This window comes from Schistocerca cancellata, chromosome 2 (genome assembly GCF_023864275.1).
Source record: "Schistocerca cancellata isolate TAMUIC-IGC-003103 chromosome 2, iqSchCanc2.1, whole genome shotgun sequence".
NCBI lineage: Eukaryota > Metazoa > Arthropoda > Insecta > Orthoptera > Acrididae > Schistocerca > Schistocerca cancellata.
In genome coordinates this window covers 593,056,617-593,081,177 of record NC_064627.1, presented here as the reverse complement: position 1 = coordinate 593,081,177, position 24,561 = coordinate 593,056,617, and the positions used below count along the sequence as shown (strand labels likewise).

The following is a 24,561-nucleotide window of genomic DNA, read 5'->3' as shown; positions in this document are numbered from 1 at the left end:
TTTGCTGTCAGATGGTGCTCCCTTTCGATGCAGATTCCCATCATGTTCTGATGTTTCCATGCACACACTTGTCATTGCTACCTGTACCAGCAGGCACAGTGTTTGGCTTGTCATAAACATTGTCATGTGACAGCTGCTTGCCATAGCTGTTTGCACAGCGAGTCTTTTGTCATGGACACAGAGTTTACCAAAGTCCAAAGTGTTACACCAGTGCACGGCCAGGAGCCTGGAATTCACAACAATATCTGTATTATGCTGCACATTAAACAACAGCCATTCTGTTTCCAGACTGACAGTGGGACCACTTTGTCTCTCATGAACCGTGAAATCTATAATTGCTCGGGTCATCCTGCTTTTTTCTCAACAGAGTGCCATTTGGTCAGTAATGGCAAGCAGCCCACTCCTGTTCATGGCCAGTTCGAGGTCAACTTTGAGTATCAGCATGTCATGAGGGTGATCATGTTTTTGCTCATCAATAGCGTGATGTCAGAAAATAATTTCATTCTTGATGCATTCACAGTTCTGTCAGGTGGTTCAGTTTGCATGGTTTGCCTCCAGGGGAGTCTCATTCACTCTGCAATTGTTTCTTCATCCATCATTGGCTGGCAGTCATCAGTGACACAGTCCTCCTCAGCACAGACTTGGATTACCCCCGCATTGTTGTCCCTACAATACTGTGAGTTCACATACACTACTGGCCATTACAATTGCTACACCAAGAAGAAATGCAGATGATAAACGGGTATTCATTGGACAAATACGAGTATATTATACTAGAACCGACATGTGATTACATTTTCACACAATTTGGGTGCATAGATCCTGAGAAATCAGTACCCAGAACAACCACCTCTGGCCGCAATAACAGCCTTGATATGCCTGGGCATTGAGTCAAACAGAGCTTGGATGGCGTGTACAGGTACAGCTGCCACCCATGCAGCTTCAACACGATACCACAGTTCATCAAGAGTAGTGACTGGCGTATTGTGACGAGCCAGTTGCTTGGCCACCATTGACCAGACGTTTTCAATTGATGAGAGATCTGGAGAATGTGCTGGCCGGGGCAGCAGTCGAACATTTTCTGTATCCAGAAAGGCCCGTACAGGACCTGCAACATGTGGTCATGCATTATCCTGCTGAAATGTAGGGTTTTGCAGGGATCAAATGAAGGGTAGAGCCACGGCTTGTAACACATCTGAAAAGTAATGTCCACTGTTCAAAGTGCCATCAATGTGAACAAGAGGTGACCGAGATGTGTAACCAATGGCACCCCATACCATCACGTTGGGTGATATGCCAGTATGACGATGATGAATACACGCTTCCAATGTGCGTTTACTGCGATGTTGCCAAGCACAGATGCAACCATCATGATGCTGTAAACAGAACCTGGATTCATCTGAAAAAATGACGTTCTGCCATTCATGCACCCAGGTTTATCATTGAGTACACCATTGCAGGCGCTCCTGTCTGTGATGCAGCATCAAGGGTAACCGCAGCCATGGTCTCCAAGCTGATAGTCCATGCTGCTGCAAATGTCGTCGAACTGTTCGTGCAGATGGTTGTTGTCTTGCAAACATCTCCATCTGTTGACACAAGGATCGAGACGTGGCTGCACGATTCATTACAGCCATGCAGATAAGATGCCTGTCATCTCGACTGCTTGTGATACGAGGCCATTGGGATCCAGCACGGCATTCCCTATTACCCTCCTGAACCCACCTATTCCATATTCTGCTAACAGTCATTGAATCTCATCCAACGTGAGCAACAGTGTTGTGATACGATAAGCTGCAATCACGATAGGCTACAATCCGACATTTATCGAAGTCGGGAACATGATGGTACGCATTTCTACTCCTTACACAAGGCATCACAACGTTTCACCAGGCAACGCCGGTCTACTGCTGTTGGTGTATCGCAAATTGGTTAGAAACTTTCCTCATGTCAGCACATTGTAAGTGTCGCCACCAGTGCCAATCTTGTGTGAATGCTCGGAAAAGTTAATCCTTTGCATATCACAGCATCTTCTTTCTGTCAGTTAAACTTCGCATCTGTAACACGTCACCTTTGTGGTGTAGCAATTTTATTGGCCAGTAGTGTACTTGGTCTGCTACACCATGGCCACTGGAACATGTTCTGCATGGAGGTCCATGCATGGCACTTTGTCTACTGGCCTGGTATTAATTCAAAAATTGAGAAAGTCATTTGGGAGTATGACAGTGTGCTGAGCAGCAGGGAACAGTACCACATGCATCACTTAGTGGGCCCTTTTGTAATTCCATGTGGCTGATAGTAACTGATGTGCAGTACAATTACCTATATGTACACACTCCACCATGACAGAAACCACAGTGTTGGTTCTCACCCAGGTTTTTGCAATTAACAGGCTATCCTGGGTGATCATCTTTGTTTTATAGATTCTGCACTCACAACAGCATTATCCACCTCTCTTCCACTCCAATTTCCCTTGAGTCAAATGGGGAGATGGAGCGAATGGTGCACACATTTAAGACAGTTAAAAAGGGCTGGGCAGATTTTTATGCAGACTCAATGTTGCCTCTGTTTCTCAGCACCTAAAGGACCAACCCTCTCAATGATCACAGATCACCTGAGATCCTCCCTGGCCATCAGCCCTGGACACTGCTTCACCTGCTGTGTCCTGCGCAGCAGCTTGAGGTGCATTTGCATCTTTCACATTACACCCCAGGCAACCCCATCTAATCGCGCACCTTCGGTCAGCAGCCTGGATAGGTGCCGGTAACAGTGCAAGTGACAAGTGGTCAGTTGATGTTCTCTGTGGATTGCAGCAGGATGACCCTCTCCTGCCATTGAACCAGCTGTGTCCTCAGTGGGGCCCTAAACAGCCACATCCGCAGCCTCAGTAACCACTGATGGGGAGCCCTCCTGCAAGCACCATACCATGCCCGGAACCTGACACCCTGGATGTGCCTCCATTTGATGTGTTGGTGGGTGACAGTGATGTTGAGATGCAGCTGTCAGCAGCACCAGACTGTCTGCTGATATACAACAGCAGCTGCCTGAATTCTGCCCTGCAGCAGCACCGGGTGGCCTCTTCCAAGTCATCACTACCTTTAACCATCACTGCTGATGGCACAGATTTTACATCCCCACCACATCCCTGCTCTACACTGTGCCCATCTCACCAATGACCATGCCACTTCCAGCCATATTCCCTGCCAAACTGGAGACAGCTGACACACCAGCCCCATGACAGCTATATCTCTTTGGACACCAATGAGTTGATGGAGACAAACACCACCAACCACCAGTTGCCATACAACAGCTGCTGCGAATGAAGCCACTGCCACTGCTGCCAGGTCATATGGGTGTTGCCCACAGTTTCCTCAGCCATGGCAGCCTGTTGCCAGCAGCTCTGAATTGTTGGGCTTCTGCCTTCGTTCACCAGTGACTGTGGTTCTGGCTCCACAGAAGAAGGAAGGGATGTCCTTGTGTGCCCATATACACTGCCACCATGATTTCAAAACTAGGGTGCCTGCTTTACTCACTGGCAATGGCCACCATCGGACAAGTCGTGCCAGTGGCATGCCACCACCACACCCTGCTCAGTTATGCTTCAGGCATGCTTGTTGCAAATTCTGGTTACAGGTTAGGACAGTTATATATTGTTGTATGATGAACACTGCATGTGATCAGACTCGACCTGGACTACTATTCTTCTGTTAATGTTCTCTTGTGATTGTATACTTCCAGTTCTCAGGTCACCACCACTGGATATGTTGTTGTAAATAAAGAACTGTAGATGATACATCACAAGTTTGATGTGGAGAGTAATGTGGTTTTTGTTGACCTTCAGAACATCTTTAATAATGTTCCACTAACTACAGACAGTAATGTAAAAAAGCTGAAAATGTCATAAACATAATAACAGTATTTCAAAGTCTTTCTAATAACACACAAGTAGTAAAAGAGCTGAATGGGCACATCTGAATAGAATTTGGAACTAAGAAAGGATGAAGACAACATTGCAGGACCTCCTTTTGTCTTTTTAATATATGTCTGATTAGGTTCACAAATTGGATAAAAATGAAGCCATGCCAACCCCATAGTACTGTTTAAATGAAGTGATGTGTTCACTCTTCCAAACGTACAAGAAATAGAGCACTATCCTGTGTGATGTAAAACAGCTATACAGGGAATAGGCAAAATAATGTGAACACCTGTACTTACTTGGGAATGATTTATTAGTAAGGGGTAGGACTCCCATTTGCCCTTAATACAGTTGCGATTTTTCTTGGAATACTGGCAAACAATTATTGCATGGTCTCCAATGGAATGTTATGCCACTCTTCAGTCAGAATCTCTTCTAACTCCTGTAGTGAAGAGGGAGGTGGAAATCTGCTCCGGAGTCTGTGCTCCAATATCGCCCACATGGATTTGATAATGTTCAACTCCAGGGACTGTGCTGGCCCAGGAGGATGCTGCAGTTCAGTTGCATGCTCCTCATACCATGATTATGCTGTACTGGCTGTGTGAAGTCCTGAAATATGGCATCATTGTTGTTGATAACATTTGAATCACGGAGCACATCTGATCACCTAAATTATTTACAAAATCTTTGGCTGTAACATGGCCTTTGAGAGTAATGATGGGACCAGCAGAATACCATGATATGGCTGCCCACACCATCAGACTTCCACCTTCATGCTTAACCATTGGAATCAAGCAATCAGGATTGTAGGCTTCTTTTGGCATTCTCCAGATGCAAATCCAGCACAATGTTGTAGATAATAAAAACGTTGACTCGTCGGACCATATGATGCGTTCCACTGATCATCCGTCCAGGATTTGAGCTCCTGACACCAGGTTTTATGCTTAGTTGCATTTGTTGTTGTCAGTAATGGTTGTGGTACAGCATTTTGCCCATAAATATTTGCTTTATGGAGTTCTCGGTGGACAGTGTCGATAGATATGAGTCTTGAAGATGGCTATTGAGATCTTCAGTCACTTTAGCAACTGAAGTTTTGTGTTGTTTTGACACAATTCATGTTAGTGTATCATAATCTCTATCATTTAGTTTTGATATCCACCCACTACTATGTTTACACGATGCTGTCTTTCCATGTTTTGTGTATGCTGTCATGACAGTTCAGACAATTGCTCTTGAAACATTGAATAAGTTGGCTGTCTTGGTTACTGATGCCCCAACTAATTGGACCCCTGCAATCTGCCCTCTGTGGAACTCTGTTAGAGCTTTCATTACGGTACATGTTGACCTCAGCCTCTGAACGCAAAGACAAAGTGTGCACTACTCATAAACAACCTGCACTGCTGCCTAGTCCATGCTGAACATGCACAGTCCAGTACAACATATGCCTTACCTGTGTTGTTGACCATCAAGCACAACCATCCCATTACTACCACTGTTCACATTGTTTTGCCTATGCCCTGTATCATCAACTTAAAGCTGTAAATTTTCACAAAATATTGTCCCTTTAATTTGTTGGTTCTATTTCTATTCCCATACATAAAGACAAAAAATTTCTGATTTGTCTCAAACTAATATCAGAAATAGTTCAGTAAGTGTAATATGACATAGCAGGACCTCCTGTTGCCTTTTTAATATATGTGGGATTAGGTTCACACCTTGGATAAAGGTGAGGCCATACCAAATCCATGTAACATAGTAATGTTCAAATGAACTGATGTGTTCACTCTTCTGAATGTACAAGAAATGGAGAATTATCCTGAGTGCTGTAAAACAGATATAACATCAATTTAAAGCTGTAAATTCTCACAAAATATTGTCCCTTTAATTTGTTAATTCTTCTTCTATCCCTTATATAAAGCAAAAATCTTTGATTTGCCTCTAAATAATATCAGAAATAGTTCCAGATGTGCAGGAAACAAATTAATGTCTTAGGTTTGTGAGCACAAGACAGTTCTTTGTTGTTGATTCGTTACACCAAAGCATAATTAATTTGGCCAACTCGTAATTTTGCATACATTCAACAGAGAGTAGTAATAGCTCTACACCTGTAATATTTTCAGGTTAATATTTTAAGCCTTATCCAAAGATACTCCATGAGAAACAACACCTTTTGTGGTGCAAAATCATCTGCTCTTTCTAATAAAACAAAAATTAAGGAGATAGGAGATGTTAACATCTAGCAATATGACATTAAAGTATGCACAAATTTGATGCAAAAAATTTATGTCATGCTTACATATGAATAGCTTCTAGAATATTAACAAGTAACTTCTTAGCAGAACTGCTAATGGGAACTTCATTCGCCCAAAAATTATTTCAGCCACAAAATGCTTGAAGAACTGTTGCATATGGTATTCCCCAAGTGTGACATAACACGGCACAAAAAAGGTGACTGATGCAACCTTGAAATTTTAAGAATGTGAAGAACACAAATTTTTTATATATCTGATTCAAATTATTCCCTTGGTTTAATATTAATTTCACTTTTACATCACCTTAAATGTGGCCAAACTATTTCAGAATTCACACAATATTTTGTAGTCCCCTTCTGAAATCCTCATAAAATCCAGATGTTTGTACTGTGTGCTCACAGTTCGCACAGCTTTGTTTTATCCTATAGAAAAAGATTGTGCAGATTTTTCAGATTGAAATTGTTGGTCCACTTGGTTTAAAAAAATCAATTAATGCAAAATCTCTATAAGCTGTCACAATGTTTAACATTGTGTTCATTGTGACAATATTTATGTATGCAGAACAGCCTTGCTGACAGAGTTGAATAAATGAGGAACCTTCTTAAATCGTTCACTACAGTACCTAGCCTACGCTGACGATGTGGCATTACTCGCACGAAACACTGCTTTGCTAGGCGAAGTCTGTCAACAACTGGAGAAAGGTGCAAGGGAACTTGGCCTGACAGTCAATGACGAAAAGACCAAGTATATGGCAATGACCAACCAACAAAACCTACCAAATCTCAGGATAGCCAACAGGGAGTTTGAAAGGGTGAAAGACTTCAAGTACCTTGGGTCAACTATCACTGAGACAAATGCCATTGGCAGTGAGGTGAAAGCCAGAATAGCAGCAGGTAACAGATGCTACTTTGCTGCATTACCTGTGCTTAGGATTCACTTCTATCATGAAAATCCAAAATCCTGATTTACAAAACAGTTATAAGACCAGTTTTTATGTATGGTGCCGAAACATGGACCATGACTGTAAATGAGGAACGAATCCTTAGCATATAGGAGAGAAAGATGCTACATAAAATATGCGGGCCAATATATGATCAAGAAGGTTGGCGCATTCGTACGAATGCAGAACAACAACACATTTTTGAAGAACCTGACATTGTCACTACCATTAAAATAAGAAGACTGTGGTGGGCAGGGCACATGGTCAGAATGGAAGAAGACAGAGCATGTAAGAGGATTTTTGATGGCAAGGCTGGAGGCAGATGGCAGAGGCGATGCCCTAGAAAGAGATGGGTGGATGGAGTTGAAGAAGACATGAAAAAGCTGGGTGTCAGAGGATGGAGATGGAAAGCCATGGACCAGATAGAATGGCAGGATATTGTGATGGAGGCCAAGGCCCTTCAAAGGCTGTAGAGCTGAGGAGTAAGTAAGTAAGAACAGCCTTGCATCATTCACTTATTATAAAATACACAATAATTAAATTGTATCTACTGCCATAATATTTCTATATTCAGCCTTATTTTTCAATATTATTTATTTTAGTTTCAACTAACATTCATCCAGTACATATTTCATATAAATCACTAATCACAGTTACTATAAAACTTGTATCAGGTGTATTACTTGAAGATAGTTCATTACAACTAAAATAATGTTTGTAAGACAATGAGAGTAATACAGTTTTTTTTTAGGCGAAACAGATTTTGGTACATTAACATCAGCTGACAGCACATCTCATATCACTGCTAATGGATAGATCATTTGTTATTCAACAAATTATATCTGATGTATTGTGGGTGTAGTCCATCATCAGTATGCGTTGTTCAATAAATTATATTTCATGCCTCTTCAGAATGCACTGTTCAACAATTTATATTTGATGCATATTGGGTATAGCCCATCTTCAGAATTCTGTAGATGGACTATGCCCAAAATGCATCAAATATTATTTGTTAAACAACATGTGATCTGTTCATTTTAGGTGACTCATTCTGCAATGATATAAGAAGTGTCCTTGCCTTACATTATGATAACAGGCCTCCTACATGACTTTGTGCCACAACATCAGACATTAATACCACATCCAGTTTTTGTAATAATGTTTATGTGTAAGTTGTAGCATTTCCAGCAGCAACATTTTTGGCACAGTGTTGTCTTGCTTGGTCAACTGTCATCTTTGTGCACAAGTAACTGTGCAGCATCATGCTGTGGTATTCATAAGGTGTTGTACACTAGGTGTGTCCCTAATACCCCAAAAGTGTCAATTCTACTGTATATATTGGAAATGCCACGTGGCTAGGGCCTCCTGTTGGATAGACTGTTTGCCTGGTGCAGGTCTTTCGAGTTGACGCATGTTGATGGGGATGAAATGATGATGATAAGGACAACACAATACCCAGTTCCTGAGCGGAGAAAATCTCCGACCCAGCTGGGAACTGAACCTGGGCTATTAGGTATGACATTTCATTGCGCTGACCACTCATCTCCCAGGGGTGGACAATTCTACCGTATTTTTCCATATTATTTTAAGTCTTTCGATAGTAGGCATCTGTAATGCAAACTCAGACACAGTTTTGGCATAAATATCAGCACAAAATAATACATTTGTCCTCCTGCAATGCTGATTATGTTGTTCTAGCTCGTCAATAGTCTGTTACAATACATTTTTCTAATGTCTGTGCTTGCTGTAGGGCACCTTTATTCAAAGAATTTTTTACTACAGCAGAAACCAACATCATCTTGTGATCCTAACTATGAACATGAGTTAAAATGAATTGAAGTTCATCTGAAGATGAACCTTTTTATTTGAAACTAATAACTACATTTTTTAAATAAATAGAATAATTATCAAAGGCTGGGCAGTATGTGCAGCAAGTTAGATTATCAAGCATTTTGGGTGTAGTAGAGATGCAGGAATGGAAAGATTAGCCAAACAGAAATGTTTTAAGATCATCATCACAGTCAAATGTATCAATCAGCTGCAATCAAATTACATGCAAATTAGATGGCAGCATAAACTTACCTCATACCTTCGGAAGAGCAGATGATATTCAATTATGGGTGAATAACTGTCTACTTCCCAGATGAGTGTATAGTTGTTTGCGATACCTATGTTTCTGTCTTTCTTAAATACTGCAGGTTTCGCTACACCTGTAAAGAGAAAAGCATAAATAATGAAATGGAAATAATAATGTCATAGTTGTCCTGAAAATGCACCCCCAAGATGGATAATAACTGTGGGCTTTGTACATTTAGTACAATATCTGCACACATAGAAATGAAATCAGTCAAACAAGAAAATCTGGAGTGAGTGGTGCACTGTAACAGATATTTGAAAGTAGAAAAACTGGCAGTAAGAAGCCTCATATAGTACTCGCCTGAATGGAATGTGACTTTTCAGATTTTTAGTTTAAATTGGGACTTCTGAAAGAAGTCATATTACTTGAACATTATACAAAGGTGATCTTGTCTGTGTTTTATACCTAAGCCAAACTGACACAAAAAATAACTGCAAAAAGAACAAAGCAGTCATTACCTACAGATATGCCACACTGTTACTGATAATCTAGTATGTTCAGGAGGTTGGATTTGGGCGAGGGGAGGGGGTGAGGAGAGTGCTGTGAACTTCCTTTAGTGGTCTCCATAGGAAAATGTTCAAGGTTTGTCCACAGGATAGCAGTTTTTATTCTAAGTTAGATTGCATTTATTTTATTTATTTATTGCCATAATGAACACATTCTTTTGACTTGAGAACTGAGTGTCTGCGATGGTCTTACACAAGTCCATTCTATGTAATATGAAATATATCCTTCAATAATGATCATGTACATTTAATTTCCTACAGCAGATACAATAATGTCTTGTTCTGGGTGTACCTCTTGCCATCAAACATGGCCTCTATCATTTTCTCTGGTATTATTTCATTTCCCATTCTCTTTACAAGTCCAAGCCTTTTTTACCCACTTTTCACAGTTCTATCATTCAACTTATATCCAATATGGGTATAAAGTACATTTTGTATGTGACTTCCCTACATTTTGTTGGCACGTTCCTTCCCCAGACTAAATCCCCCACTCACTGGTAAAATGAATTGCTCCATCGCGTCCTTCTGCTGACTTCCACCTCCACTTTGCATTCTGAATTATCCCAGTTCCTTAACATGTGATGTGTCTGCCCCTGATAGCTGAATGGTCAGTGTGACGGATTGTTAATCCTCTGGGCCTGGGTTCGATTCCTGGCTGGGTCGGGGAATTTTCTCCACCCAGGAACTGGGTGTTGTGCTGTCCTCATCCTCATCCTATCATCCTCATCGACTGCAGATTGCTTAAGTGGTTTCAAATTGAAAGACCAGTACCCAGCAAACGGTCTGCTTGCTGGGGGGGCCTAGCCATATTATTAAATAAACAAAATATTTGAAGTTGTCCACAATTTCAGTTCTCTGCCCTTTAATATTAATTCGTCCTTTCCCTTCTCTATCTCCTCTCTATACTATCATAATCTTGCTTTTCTCCAAATTGTATTTCACATCATATTCCTCAATTTTTTTGTTTAATATGTCCAGTTATTCTTGCACATCCTTTTGTTGATTCCTGCAAGACAATATCATTGGCAAATAACAGTAACTTCATCTCTCTTCCCTTAGAAGCTCCTTTTATCTCCTTCAGAGTTTTGTGAGACTTCACTGCCTTGTCCCAGTTCTGTAACATCGCAAACCAATCAGTGTTTCTAATGTGAATCTGTACAAGCTGAAACTTTTATTGCACATTACTTGAAGAATTTATTTTCTGACTCTCTTTCTCTTCAAGGTTTCCAACACCTTTTCTCTGTGGCCACTATTGTATGTCTGTACTAAGTCAAGCAATGCCATCACCAAATCTTTCCCACACTCCCAATGCCTTTCAACAACTATTTCATACTAAAGGTGGGTCCACTGTTGATCTACTGTGTCAAAATCCATACCTCTAACTGACCTCTGATTGACCAAGGTGGCAAGGTGGTTAGCACGCTGGACTCGCATTCGGGAGGACAACGGTTCAATCCCGTGTCCAGCCATCCTGATTTAGGTTTTCTGTGATTTCCCTAAATTGCTTAAGGCAAATACCAGGATGGTTTCTTTGAAAGGGCACAGCTGACTTACTTCCTCATCCTTCCCTGATCCAATGAGACCGATGAACTTGCTGTTTGGTCTCTTCTGCCAAATCAACCCAGCCCCTAACTGACCTCTCAATTTTTCTCTCAATCACCCTATCAATATCTTCTCCATTATTTTTGCTACTCATGATACAAATTTGATCCCTTGAGTGTTATTTTAGAATTTTAAGCTCAAAAAACTCTCTGTCTTTTCCTGTACTTTCCCATCTTTTAGTTTCCACACTTTTAGTTTCTTCTCCCTTCCAGTCTTTTTTTCTTTTATTTTTATCCATCCTCATCTGTGGCACCACTATTCCATAGTCTCCATGAAAAACTTCTCCCAGGAGAGCAGTCAAATTCATTAACTGTCTATGATTTTGCTTTTTGAACAGAAAGTAGTTAATGACTGTTTGTCCTTCTCTCTGCCTAACAATATCTTGTTATCTTTTGGCCATTTTCCTTCCAGAACCACATATTGCATATTGTCCACAAGCAAACCATTTCTTTCGCAAAAATCATCAAATTTCTCTTCTTCATAAATCTTTTTTCCACGCCTATTTGGACCAATTATCTCTTTGTTCCCTAATTTCCTGGGATTTACATTACACATCACCGTACTTTCATTCTCCTCTTTATTTCCTGTCTGTGGTGCATATACCGTATTTACTCGAATCTAAGCCGCACTTTTTTTCCGGTTTTTGTAATCCAAAAAACCGCCTGCGGCTTAGAATCGAGTGCAAAGCAAGCGGAAGTTCTGAAAAATGTTGATAGGTGCCGCCACAATGAACTTCTGCCGTCGAATATATGTAGCGCTACACAGGCATCCTTTGTAGGCATAAAGATAAATACTGGCGCCAAAACCTCTGCGTCAGTAAATAAAATTAAAAAAAAAAAAAATTGGAAGACGAGCTTTTTTTCTCCGCCCGAGTTTCGACCACTGCTTTTTCATACACAATCCAACGAAGTAAATACAAATTCCGTATTGTTCATCTTCGAATTTCAATGTACTACGAAAATCCGACTGATAATACTGGGATTTTTGTCAATATGGCCAACTCTACGTTCTAAATTTTTTCCTACCTGTGAGAAAAGATGGTTGCTAATAGGAACCTGATGAAATGTGAATCACATGCAGTATTCTCTTCACCATAAGAATAATACGAATATAAACATTTTGCCATGTATTCTTTCGTGTTTGCTTCTATCTCATTTAAATCCTGTCTGCCAAATAAACTACGAAACTAGAGTGAGACAACAGCAAACGCGGAAGAATATACGTATCGTGTCATGTTTATATTCGTATTACTCTTATGCCTAATAGTGATACAGTCAGAAATGAAGCACGGCAACTGACTAGATTTTTAAATCTAAGATGACTAATTTCTGTGCAGAATTTGATGTACTAAAGAAGCGGCCGCAAAGACTTTCAAACGGAGAAAAATTTTCGCCAAACTCTCGTTCAGAACATGTTCTATCATACACAGTCTATTATTTGGTTCTTGTTGATCATTATCAAAGAAAGCAGCAGTCTAAGTAACAACAAATAGCAGTCTCTTGCCATTGTTTCGCTAATGAGACGATTCCTCACTTTTTTAAATTGTAGGCGGCGGTAGCGCGCACAAAAGCCTGCCATGCCGCGAGCAGCGACAGGCCGTAAACACGCACTATCAGAATGCGACAAACAATGCATGACACAGTATAGTAATGCATTTTCAGCTTCGAGTGACTGACGTAAACACCTATAACATAGAAAACGGCACTTATCAGATCAAAGCAAAGTAAGCAATCGATTCAAACCAGACGAAGCACGTGAAAAAGGAAGGGTATCCGTATAAATACGGACGGAGCGCCTGACGCATAGCAATGGCTACCTGGTAAAGCTTAACTGCTAAGCTTTCGACTCGAACCAAACTACTGTAGCTGTATCGTCATTCATTCGACCTAAATTGTGTCTCATATTACAATGGACCAACTTTGTTTCGATTTGGAGGTGCGGCCTAAAACTTTTCTCTCCCCTTGAATTTCGAGTCTCAAATTTCAGGTGCGGCCTAGATTTGGGAATTTTTTTTTTTCCTTTATTTCGAGTCTCATTTTTCAGGTGCGGCTTAGATTCGAGTGCGGCTTAGATTCGAGTAAATACGGTACTTAACATTTTGTTATCTCTTTGTTCCCTAATTTCCTGGGATTTACATTACACATCACCGTACTTTCATTCTCCTCTTTATTTCCTGTCTGTGGTGCATATACTTGGATGAGCTTTTTCACTCCATTACTTGTTCTCAGCTAAATCTTCATCATCCTGTCACTTGTGTATTCCACTGCTTCCAAACATTCTTTGAGGTTCGGTTTTACTATTATACCCACTTCATTCTTGGCCTCTTGTCCATCATTTGAAATAAAGTCTGTGTCATTTCCTCATTCTCCTCGTTCCTGTATTCCTCCACTAGACTTCACTAAGCCCCATCATTTTATGTTCTCCCTTTCTATGAAGTCAATCAGCTCTTCTGACCTCTGACCAAAATACTGCACATAATATTGTCATTATTAGAAGGTAAAGTTGCCAGTGGCCAGACAAAACATTAGCTGCCCAAAGTCTTCAGACTGGTGCTGATTCAGAACTACCGAGCCCAGTGATCAGGAAAAGTAGTGACTCCAATTTCAAAAGTTGACATTAACGATGGGGAGAGCACAGCGCTGACAATTCTCACCAGTATTGGCATTCCGTGTGCCTTACACCCAATATACAGGGTGAAGCAAAATTCGTGCACTCGGGCTTCGCAGTGATACTCCTCACATGCCAGTGATAAAGAAATGTCTGTCACAAAATTTCATTCGGCGAGTACGTCTGGCAGAAAAAGGATGTTGAAGAGTGGCAATCTGGCAACACTGTAACCACATGTGTGGTAGCTACGTCTGTCAGCATATATTAGTCATGCTGTACAGTTGGTGCTGTGAATAGAGTTTTGGGTTAGCATGCAGGAGGTCGATGGTTCGATCCTGGGTTGAGGCATATGGTTTTTTATTTGGTAAATGTAATCCAGGTAGTATGGTATGTGGCATCTTAATCATCAACAGCAATTGCAGCTGGTCCTCTAGAAAACATTTGCACTTACATACCACAATCATAGAAATGGAAGATTGGTCAGCTTTGAAAGAACCCCTTCCCATGTCATGGGCATGAAATTATTCACACCACTTCATCTACTATATGTGACACCTGTTTTCTTTGTACCTCCTTCAATGATCCTTTCGATTAGGACTGACTTTTATTCTTGCCTCATTCAGGTCCATTACATTTTGTTTGGGCCTTATGTAACCAGTAGGACTAGCAACGTGCCTGGCAAATAATGTCCAAATTCGGTTAGTATTTGTATGTGTTATCCCCATGGCCCCATTAATTATGCCTTTCAAAATTGAGTCTGGTAACTGCATGCTGTTTAGTACATATCTCAGTTTATTATTATTATTATTATTATTATTATTATTATTATTATACTATCAATGGGATTGTGGAAACAGCACATCTATTATCATTAGGGAAATAGTGTAATTCAAAACCAAACATTTCACAGTTAGCGGTGTCAGGATGAATCACGCAGAACAATATCTGTTAGAGGGGTAATGAGCTTTAGATGCAACAGCTCACAGGAGTGATGACGCGTTTATACTGTATGCACTGTCCACTAGTTGGGGACTAGTTGTGAGTGGAGTAACGCACCTGTGACAGACTCCAATGTTCATGGATAGACGTATCAAATTTTTTCATTGTAAATCTCTAAACCACTGTGGCAGACATATGGCATACATAAACGATGAATATTTGGATATGCTTCTGGTCCTAGGTGCATATGATAACTGGGCTGGTGTTGCCACTTGTGAATATGCTGTTAGATATCCTCGTCGATGCCATCCAGGTAAAAATGTGTTTTGTCATCTGGAGCTGTGCCTTCAGGAGTCAGGTTGTCTCCTTCCACCATGGTGTGACAGAGATTGTCCACAGACTTGGCATACTCCAGCTACTGAGGTCATACACCAAGAACCTCAGCAAAGTACACTTAGCATAGCAAGGCAGCTGCATGTCCCGCAATGCACGGTCGTTAATGTGGTGCACGAGCATGGGCTGCACCATATCATTATGCTTTCATGCAGTGCCTGCATCCAGCAGATCATCATCAATGGATGCAACTCTACGAATGGTTTCAACAACAACAGGAAGTCAACGATGACTTCATGAACACTGTAATATGGTTGAATGAAGCAGCATTCACTCGTGAGGGTGTCTTCAATATGCACAATGCCCAGCATTGGTGTGAGGTTAACCCGCACATCACTCACAACTGTGGATATCAAGTTCACTTTGGTATCAACATCTGGGCCAGAATACTGGGCAACAGGTGTCCAAGCCCCTACACATTGTCGACCAGTTGACTGCATGAAGGTATCATGCATTCCTCTCAGTCTTATCTGCCTGAAGCACTGGAAGATATTCCACTACATGTTCAGCAGAGGATATGGTTCCAACAAGATGGTGTACCTCCACACTGGAATTAATGTGTGACAGTATCTGTACAGAATATTTCCAGGAAAATGGCTCAGATGTGGAGGTCCAGTTGTATGGCCACCTCATTCACCTGACCTAAATCCCCTGGATTTCTTCCTGTGGGGACACCTAAAGGGGCACGCATACTCTGCTACACCAAAGAATGTTGAAGAATTGGTAGTGCACGTTCATGCTGCTCTGGTTACTGTGGATGAGCTTTGGTGTGAATGGTCCAGAGCTGTATGGTCCGGCAGGTTGCACAATGTTTGAAAGCGCAGGGAGGTTGCTTTAAGCATCTGTTGTTCTGAGGATAATGTTTTCTGTTGTGAAGGTCATGTAGCTCTTAATAAGGACATTATTATTGACACTGGTTGCTAATGTGTGACATCTGAGCTCTCATATTATACATGTGACCTAAGAAATGGTTATATTACTGTATGAAATGTCAGAATGAAATTAGTGAATAAGAATAATGCTCCCCAACCCAGGATCAACTCTCGACCTCCTGCATGCTAACCCAAATCTCTATCCCCTGTGCCAATAGTACAGCAAAACTAATATGTGCGGACATAGGTAGTTACCATTGATGTGGTTTGGTTACAGTGTTGCCAGACTGCTACTCTATAATGTCCTTTCTGCCCAATGTACTCGCTGGATGAAATTTTTTGAGACATTTTTTTTATTGCTGGCATGTGAGGAGTTGTGCTGCGAAGCCCAAGTGTGGAAATTTCGCTTCACCCTGTGTACATATCATTGACCTATACTTTTTCACAAATTAGGCAGAACTGATCCCATTAAAAGTGTTTTATGGGACTATTTACCACAATACACACTGTTTCAATTCTTCATATGTGCTGTACTGCATATTTATGATTATTAAACAGCTTAGTGAATTAATTTTGTCTCTGAGTAAACTGGAGACTGCCTGTATAGAAGCTGCTACAGGGTAATAATTATTGAACTATATGGAAAAAAAAGAAAACGTAAATTAGTTACAAATTATGGGATGTGCACACTTTATTCAACATGTCAATGTCACTACAGATATCCGGATTTAGGTTATGACATGTTCTATGTGCAAGCCATCATTGGCAATGATGTACTGCAGATGAATAGTGAAATTCTACATGATCCGCTGAATTGTCACAACATCAGTGCTCTCAATGACCTCCTGAATAGCTGTTTTCAGCTCAACAATGGTTTTAGGGTTATTACTATACATTTTGTCTTTAATATAGCTCCAAAAAAAGGAGTAGCATGTGTTCAGATCCAGAGAATATGATGGCGAATTGAGGCCCATACCAGAGGCCTCAGGGTTCTGCAGAGCAAGAATGCAGTTTACAAAGTGCTCCTCCATGCCATTCTTCTGCTTCAATGGGATCTAGCTACATCTTGCATGAACCACATTTTGTCTAAATCAGGGTCACTTTGGATAATGGGGATGAAATTACCTTCCAAAACCTTCATTTACCATTCAGTAGTCACCGTGGAATATCACACTGATTATTCCATGGCTGGACATTTCACACCACATAGTCACCTGTTGAAGGTGAAAAGACTTCTCCATCATGAAATGCAGATTTTCTGTCTCCCAAATGCGCCCATTTTGCTTATTGATGATCCATCCAAATGAAAGTGGGCTTCGTTGCTAAACCGAACCATGCATGTGCGTATTAATTCCCATCATACCCTGTGGCCAACCGTGCAGTTTGGATATCCTAACGCAAACTGTTCAGCAGTTATGCTGATTTTATTTCATGCAGTTCAATAATTGTCACCCTGTATGTGCTTCACAGTACAAGTCTTTGAATGGATTGAAAAACAGCATGCCATTTTTGTCACCTAGAAGTATTGGTGGCCAGATGTGTGCAGCTTATATCTATATTACTAAGGCCAATTTGTTGCAGAGTAGTGAAAATTTTAGGTTAATCTATTGTATTCTTTTTGGAACTCAAAAATCTCCTCTGTAGGAGTAAACATGTAATCTCATCATTTGAAACTCATCTTACCCTGTCCATGAGATCTACAAGGCAGTAAATGATGACATACAGGCTGATGTTGGGTTCATTGACTTCTGAAAAGCATTTGATGCAATTGTGCCTAGTCACACAGTGGAAAATGGAAGCTTATGACATATTGGACTATTTTTATGATTACTGTGAAAACCTCCCCCTGAGCTCAGTACATTATTCTTTACTGAGGCAAATCACCATACATGAAAGTAGCTTTGAAGGTACCTCAAGGGAACGTTATTGAACTGTTATAGTTCGTGGTACATACATGGACAGATGGATGTCGGAAACTCCATGAGTTTGAGAATGTTGTTATTATACATCATAAAGATCAAGCAAGCAATAAATGTAAAATTGGCAAGAATTGATCTGAATGATTGGATATGTAAATGATTAATATTTCAGTGCAATCACATAAAGCAGGTAGCAGTAACACCATCTACATTCTCTATATGTGGAAAGATCATGCAGTGGGCTTCTCATTAAGAAATCACATTTTTATGTTGTTTATTCGTGGGAACATCATATCATGGCTCTTGTAAGAAGAAGCAATAGCTATCAGCATGTGTCAGAATTCGACAGAGGCAGATCACAACCTATCAAGACTGTGGTTTATCGTTCCATGATGTTGCTGCTTGTGTTAGTCAGGATTCCATGACTGTCATAAAAATATGGAATCGATGGGTTCAGGAAGCCATACACCCTTCACACAGGCTCTAATGGTCCCACATGTCTAGGGCTGGAGAGGGCAGACACATTGTCTACTCAGCCATATACTACAGCTATATCATGTATCTTTGCGAAGGAAAGGGGTCAGTTTGCAGTAAGACACATCCACAAGGACATTTTAGCAATGTCTGGAGCACCACAAACTGTCAGCACAACCACCATTGCCATGGCTTTTCTTGATGCAGAAGTAGGGAGAGGTCAGCAAACAAGGGTGTGTCAAACATTGGAAACAGGTGTGACAACAAATTGTCTTTTCAGACAAATCCCAGTTCTGCGTACAGAATCACTATGGATATATCAAGTGTGAAGGTTCCAAGGAGAAATAATGTTTCTGGATTGCATATGGGTCCAGCAACTGGTGTAAAGGTATGGGAAATGAATGGGTAGACAACACCGTCACCTCTACTTCACGTAGTTGGTAATTTTGATGACATGTTAAGGTTGGCATCTGATTCCTATCTTTGAGCTCTCTGTGATGTTGTCTTCCAAGAGTATAATGCTGTACTCACCTACCTCAATACAGAGGGCATCCAACTATTGCCTGGTTAGCATGGTCTCCAGATCTCTAACTGATAGAAAACATATGGTCATGCTTTTCTGAGAGACAGGCACTGACATGCTACTCACCAGCTGCCACTACAATTGATGAACTCTGACACAGAGTTGAAGCACCATGGAATGAAGTACCCATATCCATTACACATGTTCAGTTTGATTGGGTGTCCAGCCAGGTTAGAGTCATTGTTGTTGCCAGAGGTGGCAGCTGTAGGTACTAAATTTTCTACCCTGTAAAACCCCGAATCACCTACAAACTTAATCATGTATCTTCTTATTTTACTGTATATGCAGAATAAGTAAATTCTGGTTATTTGCTGTCCTTACGGATGCAATTTTAATGGTGAACAGAAAACTTTAGTGGAACAAAAGAAATGTCAAGATGGCTGGTGCTGGAACTGTAGCTGACCCTAAACATAAACAAATAAAAAATATAGATGTTATGTGTAATTACTCATAACTGGAGGGATCCATTACACTTTGATCACACAACTGGAAACCAAGCAGTCACATACGTGTCCTTAGCAGTTAATGATGGGACGATGTTGTAAATCAAGTTTTACAAATGACAGTCGTCAAAATGGTTTATTGTAAGAACCCTAACAAAATGTAATTCATCCGTGAAGGAGATAGCTTACAAAATCCTATTTCAAGCAAGTCTAGAGTGTTGCCTATCAATGTGGAACTCTTATGAGATAGGATTAATTGAGAAGTTCCAAAGAAAAGCTGTGCATTTTTTCATGGTTTGTTTAGTAAGCATGAGATCATCATGGGGAAACTCAACCACTTCTGTTGACAGACACTACCAGAGAAACTTTGTGTAACACAGAGATGATTGCTGCTAAAATTCTAAGAGCACTCATCCCAAGAAGACTCAAATAGCATATTAGTTCTTTCCGTATGATGGTAAGGTCACAAACTGGAGCATCTATCAAAGCTTACTGACAGTCGTTCTTGCCTTGCACCATTTGCAAAAGGAATTTTACTGAGGTGTGGTGAGATGGGGATGGGATATCATTGATAGGAGCTACCCACCTACTCTTCATCATCATCATCCATAAGATAGCTTGTGGAATATAAATTTAGATGTGGGCTGAAATACTACCTGATAATTGTACAGTATCTTCCTTGGATCCAAGCTGATTACTTGCTCTGCACTTATAAAATCCCAAGTCATCAACTTCCACCTTTCGAATGATTAAGCTGTATCGAGGGCCTTGTACTGAGCTGTGATATCGACCATATGAGGTAATCTGCTTTCCATCCTTCAGCCATATCACCTTCAAACAAAATTTTAATAACTCAACAATTTTATAGCATTATAATAGTATCTCAAATATATATATATGATTCTTCAAAACTGAGACAGAGTTTCTTACCCTAGCTTCTGGGTCTGCAGACACCAGGCAAGCCAACTCAGCACGGACTCCAGGAGCGGCATGGACCCAAGGCTGCTCAGCAGAGACATTCGGTGGGTCTGCGCAAAGTGTTTTCTTCAGGTGTCAATGTGATTATGAAAACAGTTTTGCTTTGATTATCATCATTGCCCTTTTCAAATGCTATGCAGTGAACATAATTAGTGGCTGTTTACAGTTTTGTTTGATAAAAGTTCAAAACTCTTTCCATTCTTGCAGTTTTTCATCTTTCTCCAAGCAGAATTCCACTTTCATGTCAGGCAGTGGTTAATTTCAGTTACAATAGTGTCTTTACATTTTACTTTCTTGTTATGGAATATGAAATGTACATTTCATTAACATGGTCATTATCAAGTAACTGTGTTGTAGGCCTACAGTACAGTCTGAAATACAGAAGGAGAAACAAGAAATACTATATCCTACATATGGAAAGTGTTCTGTAGTGTTCTGAGGATACTGGAAATTAGGTGATATGCACAGTGACAGAGGAGTTGGAACAGGCTGGAGATCAGAGGCAACTAATAACTTCTGTAAAAACTGCAATGCCAAGGTTACATGTAAATGAATGGATTTTACACATTACAGACTAGGCACACAATAATACAGAAATGATCATTATTGCTGGTCCATATGAGATCTGTTAGCTTGAGATTTCTTAATGATGTGAAACCCAGTCAAAGTGCAACTTTTAAATGCCATTGTATGGAATCAAAGACTGTGGAAATATAGTCCAGAGACCTCCCTCTACGCAGTTTGTGTGGGAATTGACAAAGCATAAACAGTATACATACTGAAGGACCACAGCAAATAAATTGCTGACCAGCAATATCCACAAAATGTTTGGAGAATAAACCATCACACAACTGGAGAAAGGTGCACTGGACATAAATGGCACACTGACCTCCAGTAGCCAACAAAGTTGCGACTGCTGAACATTGTCCAGAGACGAGCCATAAAATGAGATATTCAAAAATTTCAGAAAGTTCATCCTCTTTTGGGACTGTGTATACAAGAATATAATCAGGCTTCAAAAGTGACTAGCCAACAAGAGAACAATGGATTTAAGCCCAACCAAGTGTGGAACCCAACACTGAAGCTGCTGCTGCTGCAAACACAGTGGAGGCAGAATGCGAAACAGGCTGAAGGCAAAGTGCAGACTGAGATCCTCTATTCAACCTACAGAAGCCAGCCGCCTCCATCACTATAGCCGTCACATTGCATGGTCAATGAACAAGGGCCTAGGCTGATATGTCACACCCACTGGCTCCTGCTGAGGAGTGGCCTGATGAGAATGACACATTACAACATCAACAAAGTTCATTATATAACACCCAATACCACCAAATATAACACGCAATAATCAGAAGCAGAATAACGAAGAGGAGACTTTGAAGCCCAATTAGTAGATGAGGGAAGAATCCTGCAACATGATGGAGGAAAAGGAAATATGGCCTGTAATTTGAATCAGATGGAAAAGTGAAACAATTCAGTTAAAAAAAGTAGTAGGTTTACACAGATAAATTGTGAATTGTGAAAAGTGAGAAGGATATGACATAATGTGTAGGTAATCTGTAAAGGTTTGGTGCCATGTGATGTGACATGCGACACACACGGAGGTTCTTTAGAAAATAATGTTTTGACTTGGAAGTTACAGCTTCCATCAATTTGCTTTTTTAAAATCACTGATGATTTTTAAATGCCATTGATTGTAAAAGATATGTTTTAGATTTTAGTAATAAAACATATTCTTCTTTAAATCACATTTTTAAATCCTGTACTTTATCTTTCTCATAATGAATACTGTAAATAATTCTCATTGTCAAGTGTGGGTGATGTGTATCAGTAGGTACATCATTCTAGTAACTTCTGGAATCTGAGTGTCCTATGTAGAAATTCACATATGTTAATTACCTCTTACACAGTTCACTTGTGCACACTATAAATGGAACAGTAATGAACCTGTCACATAAATACATTATCTGATCAAAAGTATCCAGACACATCTTTGTAATGTGGAACTGACTACTAGATATTGTGACAGCAGACCCATCAGTATAAAAGGTTGTGAGGAGTATTGTGTTGTCAGTAGAGAAGCAGTAACAGCAGAATGGATTGGTCAGGAGAGCACAGTAACTTCAAATGTCAACTGCTCCTTGAATGTCACTTGAGCAATAAATCCATTGGGGACATTTCAAACATTCTAAACATGCACAAGTCAACTGTTGGTGAAATGATTTTGTAGTTGAAGTGAGGGACTGTCGGGCATCACGGAGGATGGTAGTGAAAAAAGTAACATGAAATTAGTGGAAGGAATCACTCCTGAGTTCTAAAGTCCTACCAGCAGTTCAGCTAGCACAATGACTATTGCTGGGGGTTGAAAGGAGTGAAGTACAATGGTTGAGCAACGCCTCATAAGCCAAACATTTCTGCAATCAGTGCTAAGTAGCACCTGAGGTGATGTAGAACTGATGCCACTGGACAGTGGATGACTGGGAATGAGTTATTTGGAGTGATGAATCACGCTGTGTGCTGTGGCAATGAGATGGAAGGTTTGGGTTTGACAAATCGTTGGAGAAGACTGCCCACCATTATGTGTAGTAAGGAGGAGGTGGTGCTAGAGTTAGGAGTATTTCTTGTGGTTAGGGTGTGATCCCCTTATTGCTCTTAAGGAAAAGCTAAATGCAGAAGGATATTAACCCATTTTATAGCATTGGTCCAGTTTACAGTAGAGGAACAGTTCAGAGACAATGATTGTTTGTAACAGCATGACAACACACCCTATTATGAAACAGCATTCGTGAGGCAATGGTTTGTGGACAATAACAGCCCTGAACTGCTCTGGCTTGCCCAGAGTCCTGAGGAGAACCCAATGGAACATCTCTGTGATGCGTTAGGACATAGACTTTACTCCAGACCCCAGCGCCCAACATCACTACCATCTTTGGTTTCTGCTCTTGTGGAAGAATGGGCCACCATCTCTCCATAGGCATTCAGACATCTCACTGAAAGTGTCCCCAACAGAGTTGAAACTGCCATAAAGGCAAAGGGTAGATGCATTTCACGTTATTGTACGCTACTAGGTGTCTGCATACTTTTGATCACTAGTGTACAATGATCAGCGTCATGTACCTGAATATTGGAATAGTTGACGAAGTTTGCGTTATTGCTTTATTGGCAAGTCTCTGAACTAGCCTGTCGATGACTTAAGCTGATCTTGTTGTATGATAGGTCACTTGAGTTCTAGTGCTGTGTGTAAGTAAGTAATGCATGAAGGGTACATCAGGTTTGAATTAAAGAGGTGAATTAGGGTAACGTAAGGAAAGTAGGGGATCTGGTTAAATGCAGCACCTCACCATAATCTTCTCATTTCTAAAAGCAACTCAGAAGTTATCAGCCCAGGCCAACACCCACACATTAATTATTGTCAAGGATGTCAGCTGTGGATGAATTCTCAAATTTAACATACAAGATGGGTGTTGAGCCAAATTCTGATGGTGAAAATTATTTTCTGTACTGGTATTCAATCCAACCAAAAACACATAAAGTTCACAGACATGTTCATCACATACAATAGCACAGAGAGGTTTACATCATGTGGCAGATCACATGTGAGCAGAAAGTGTGGTCTGGAAAGCAACAATGAAATTATGAACACCAAATTATATTTGAGATAATTACCAGAATTCAATTTGATCTATAACTGTTCCTAGAATCTCTCTTTTCCAACATTTGAGGATTCTCGGAGGAAGACCATAGGGCATATTTAAAACTGAACACTAAACTCAAGCATTTATCTTTTATTTGTATGTACTATAATGGATAATGGACTGTGCAAAAGCCCAACAAGGATAAAATAAAAGCTCTGTAAAACTGTGCAAATCCAAGAGTTCTGTGAATATTGTGGATGAAATGCAGCAGTAACAGCTTTTGGGGTAGCTGCAGGCAAAGAACAAGTTTATCAATTGCTTATGAATCTGGGGTAGTTTCCACTCATCACATAAAGAATGGGGACACT

At 40.4% G+C, this 24,561-nt stretch overlaps 1 protein-coding gene across 1 annotated transcript in view; it reads right to left on the bottom strand.

The window, feature by feature from the left end:
• LOC126162231 (limbic system-associated membrane protein-like) overlaps positions 1-24,561 on the bottom strand; it is a 272,229-nt gene that overhangs the window by 21,235 nt on the left and 226,433 nt on the right. The window contains exons 6-8 of the mRNA XM_049918600.1: positions 20,511-20,608; positions 20,237-20,411; positions 9,188-9,315 (exon numbers count right to left, since the gene is read on the bottom strand). Of these exons, the coding sequence (XP_049774557.1) occupies positions 9,188-9,315; positions 20,237-20,411; positions 20,511-20,608 (401 nt within the window). The remainder of the gene's footprint in view (positions 1-9,187; positions 9,316-20,236; positions 20,412-20,510; positions 20,609-24,561) is intronic.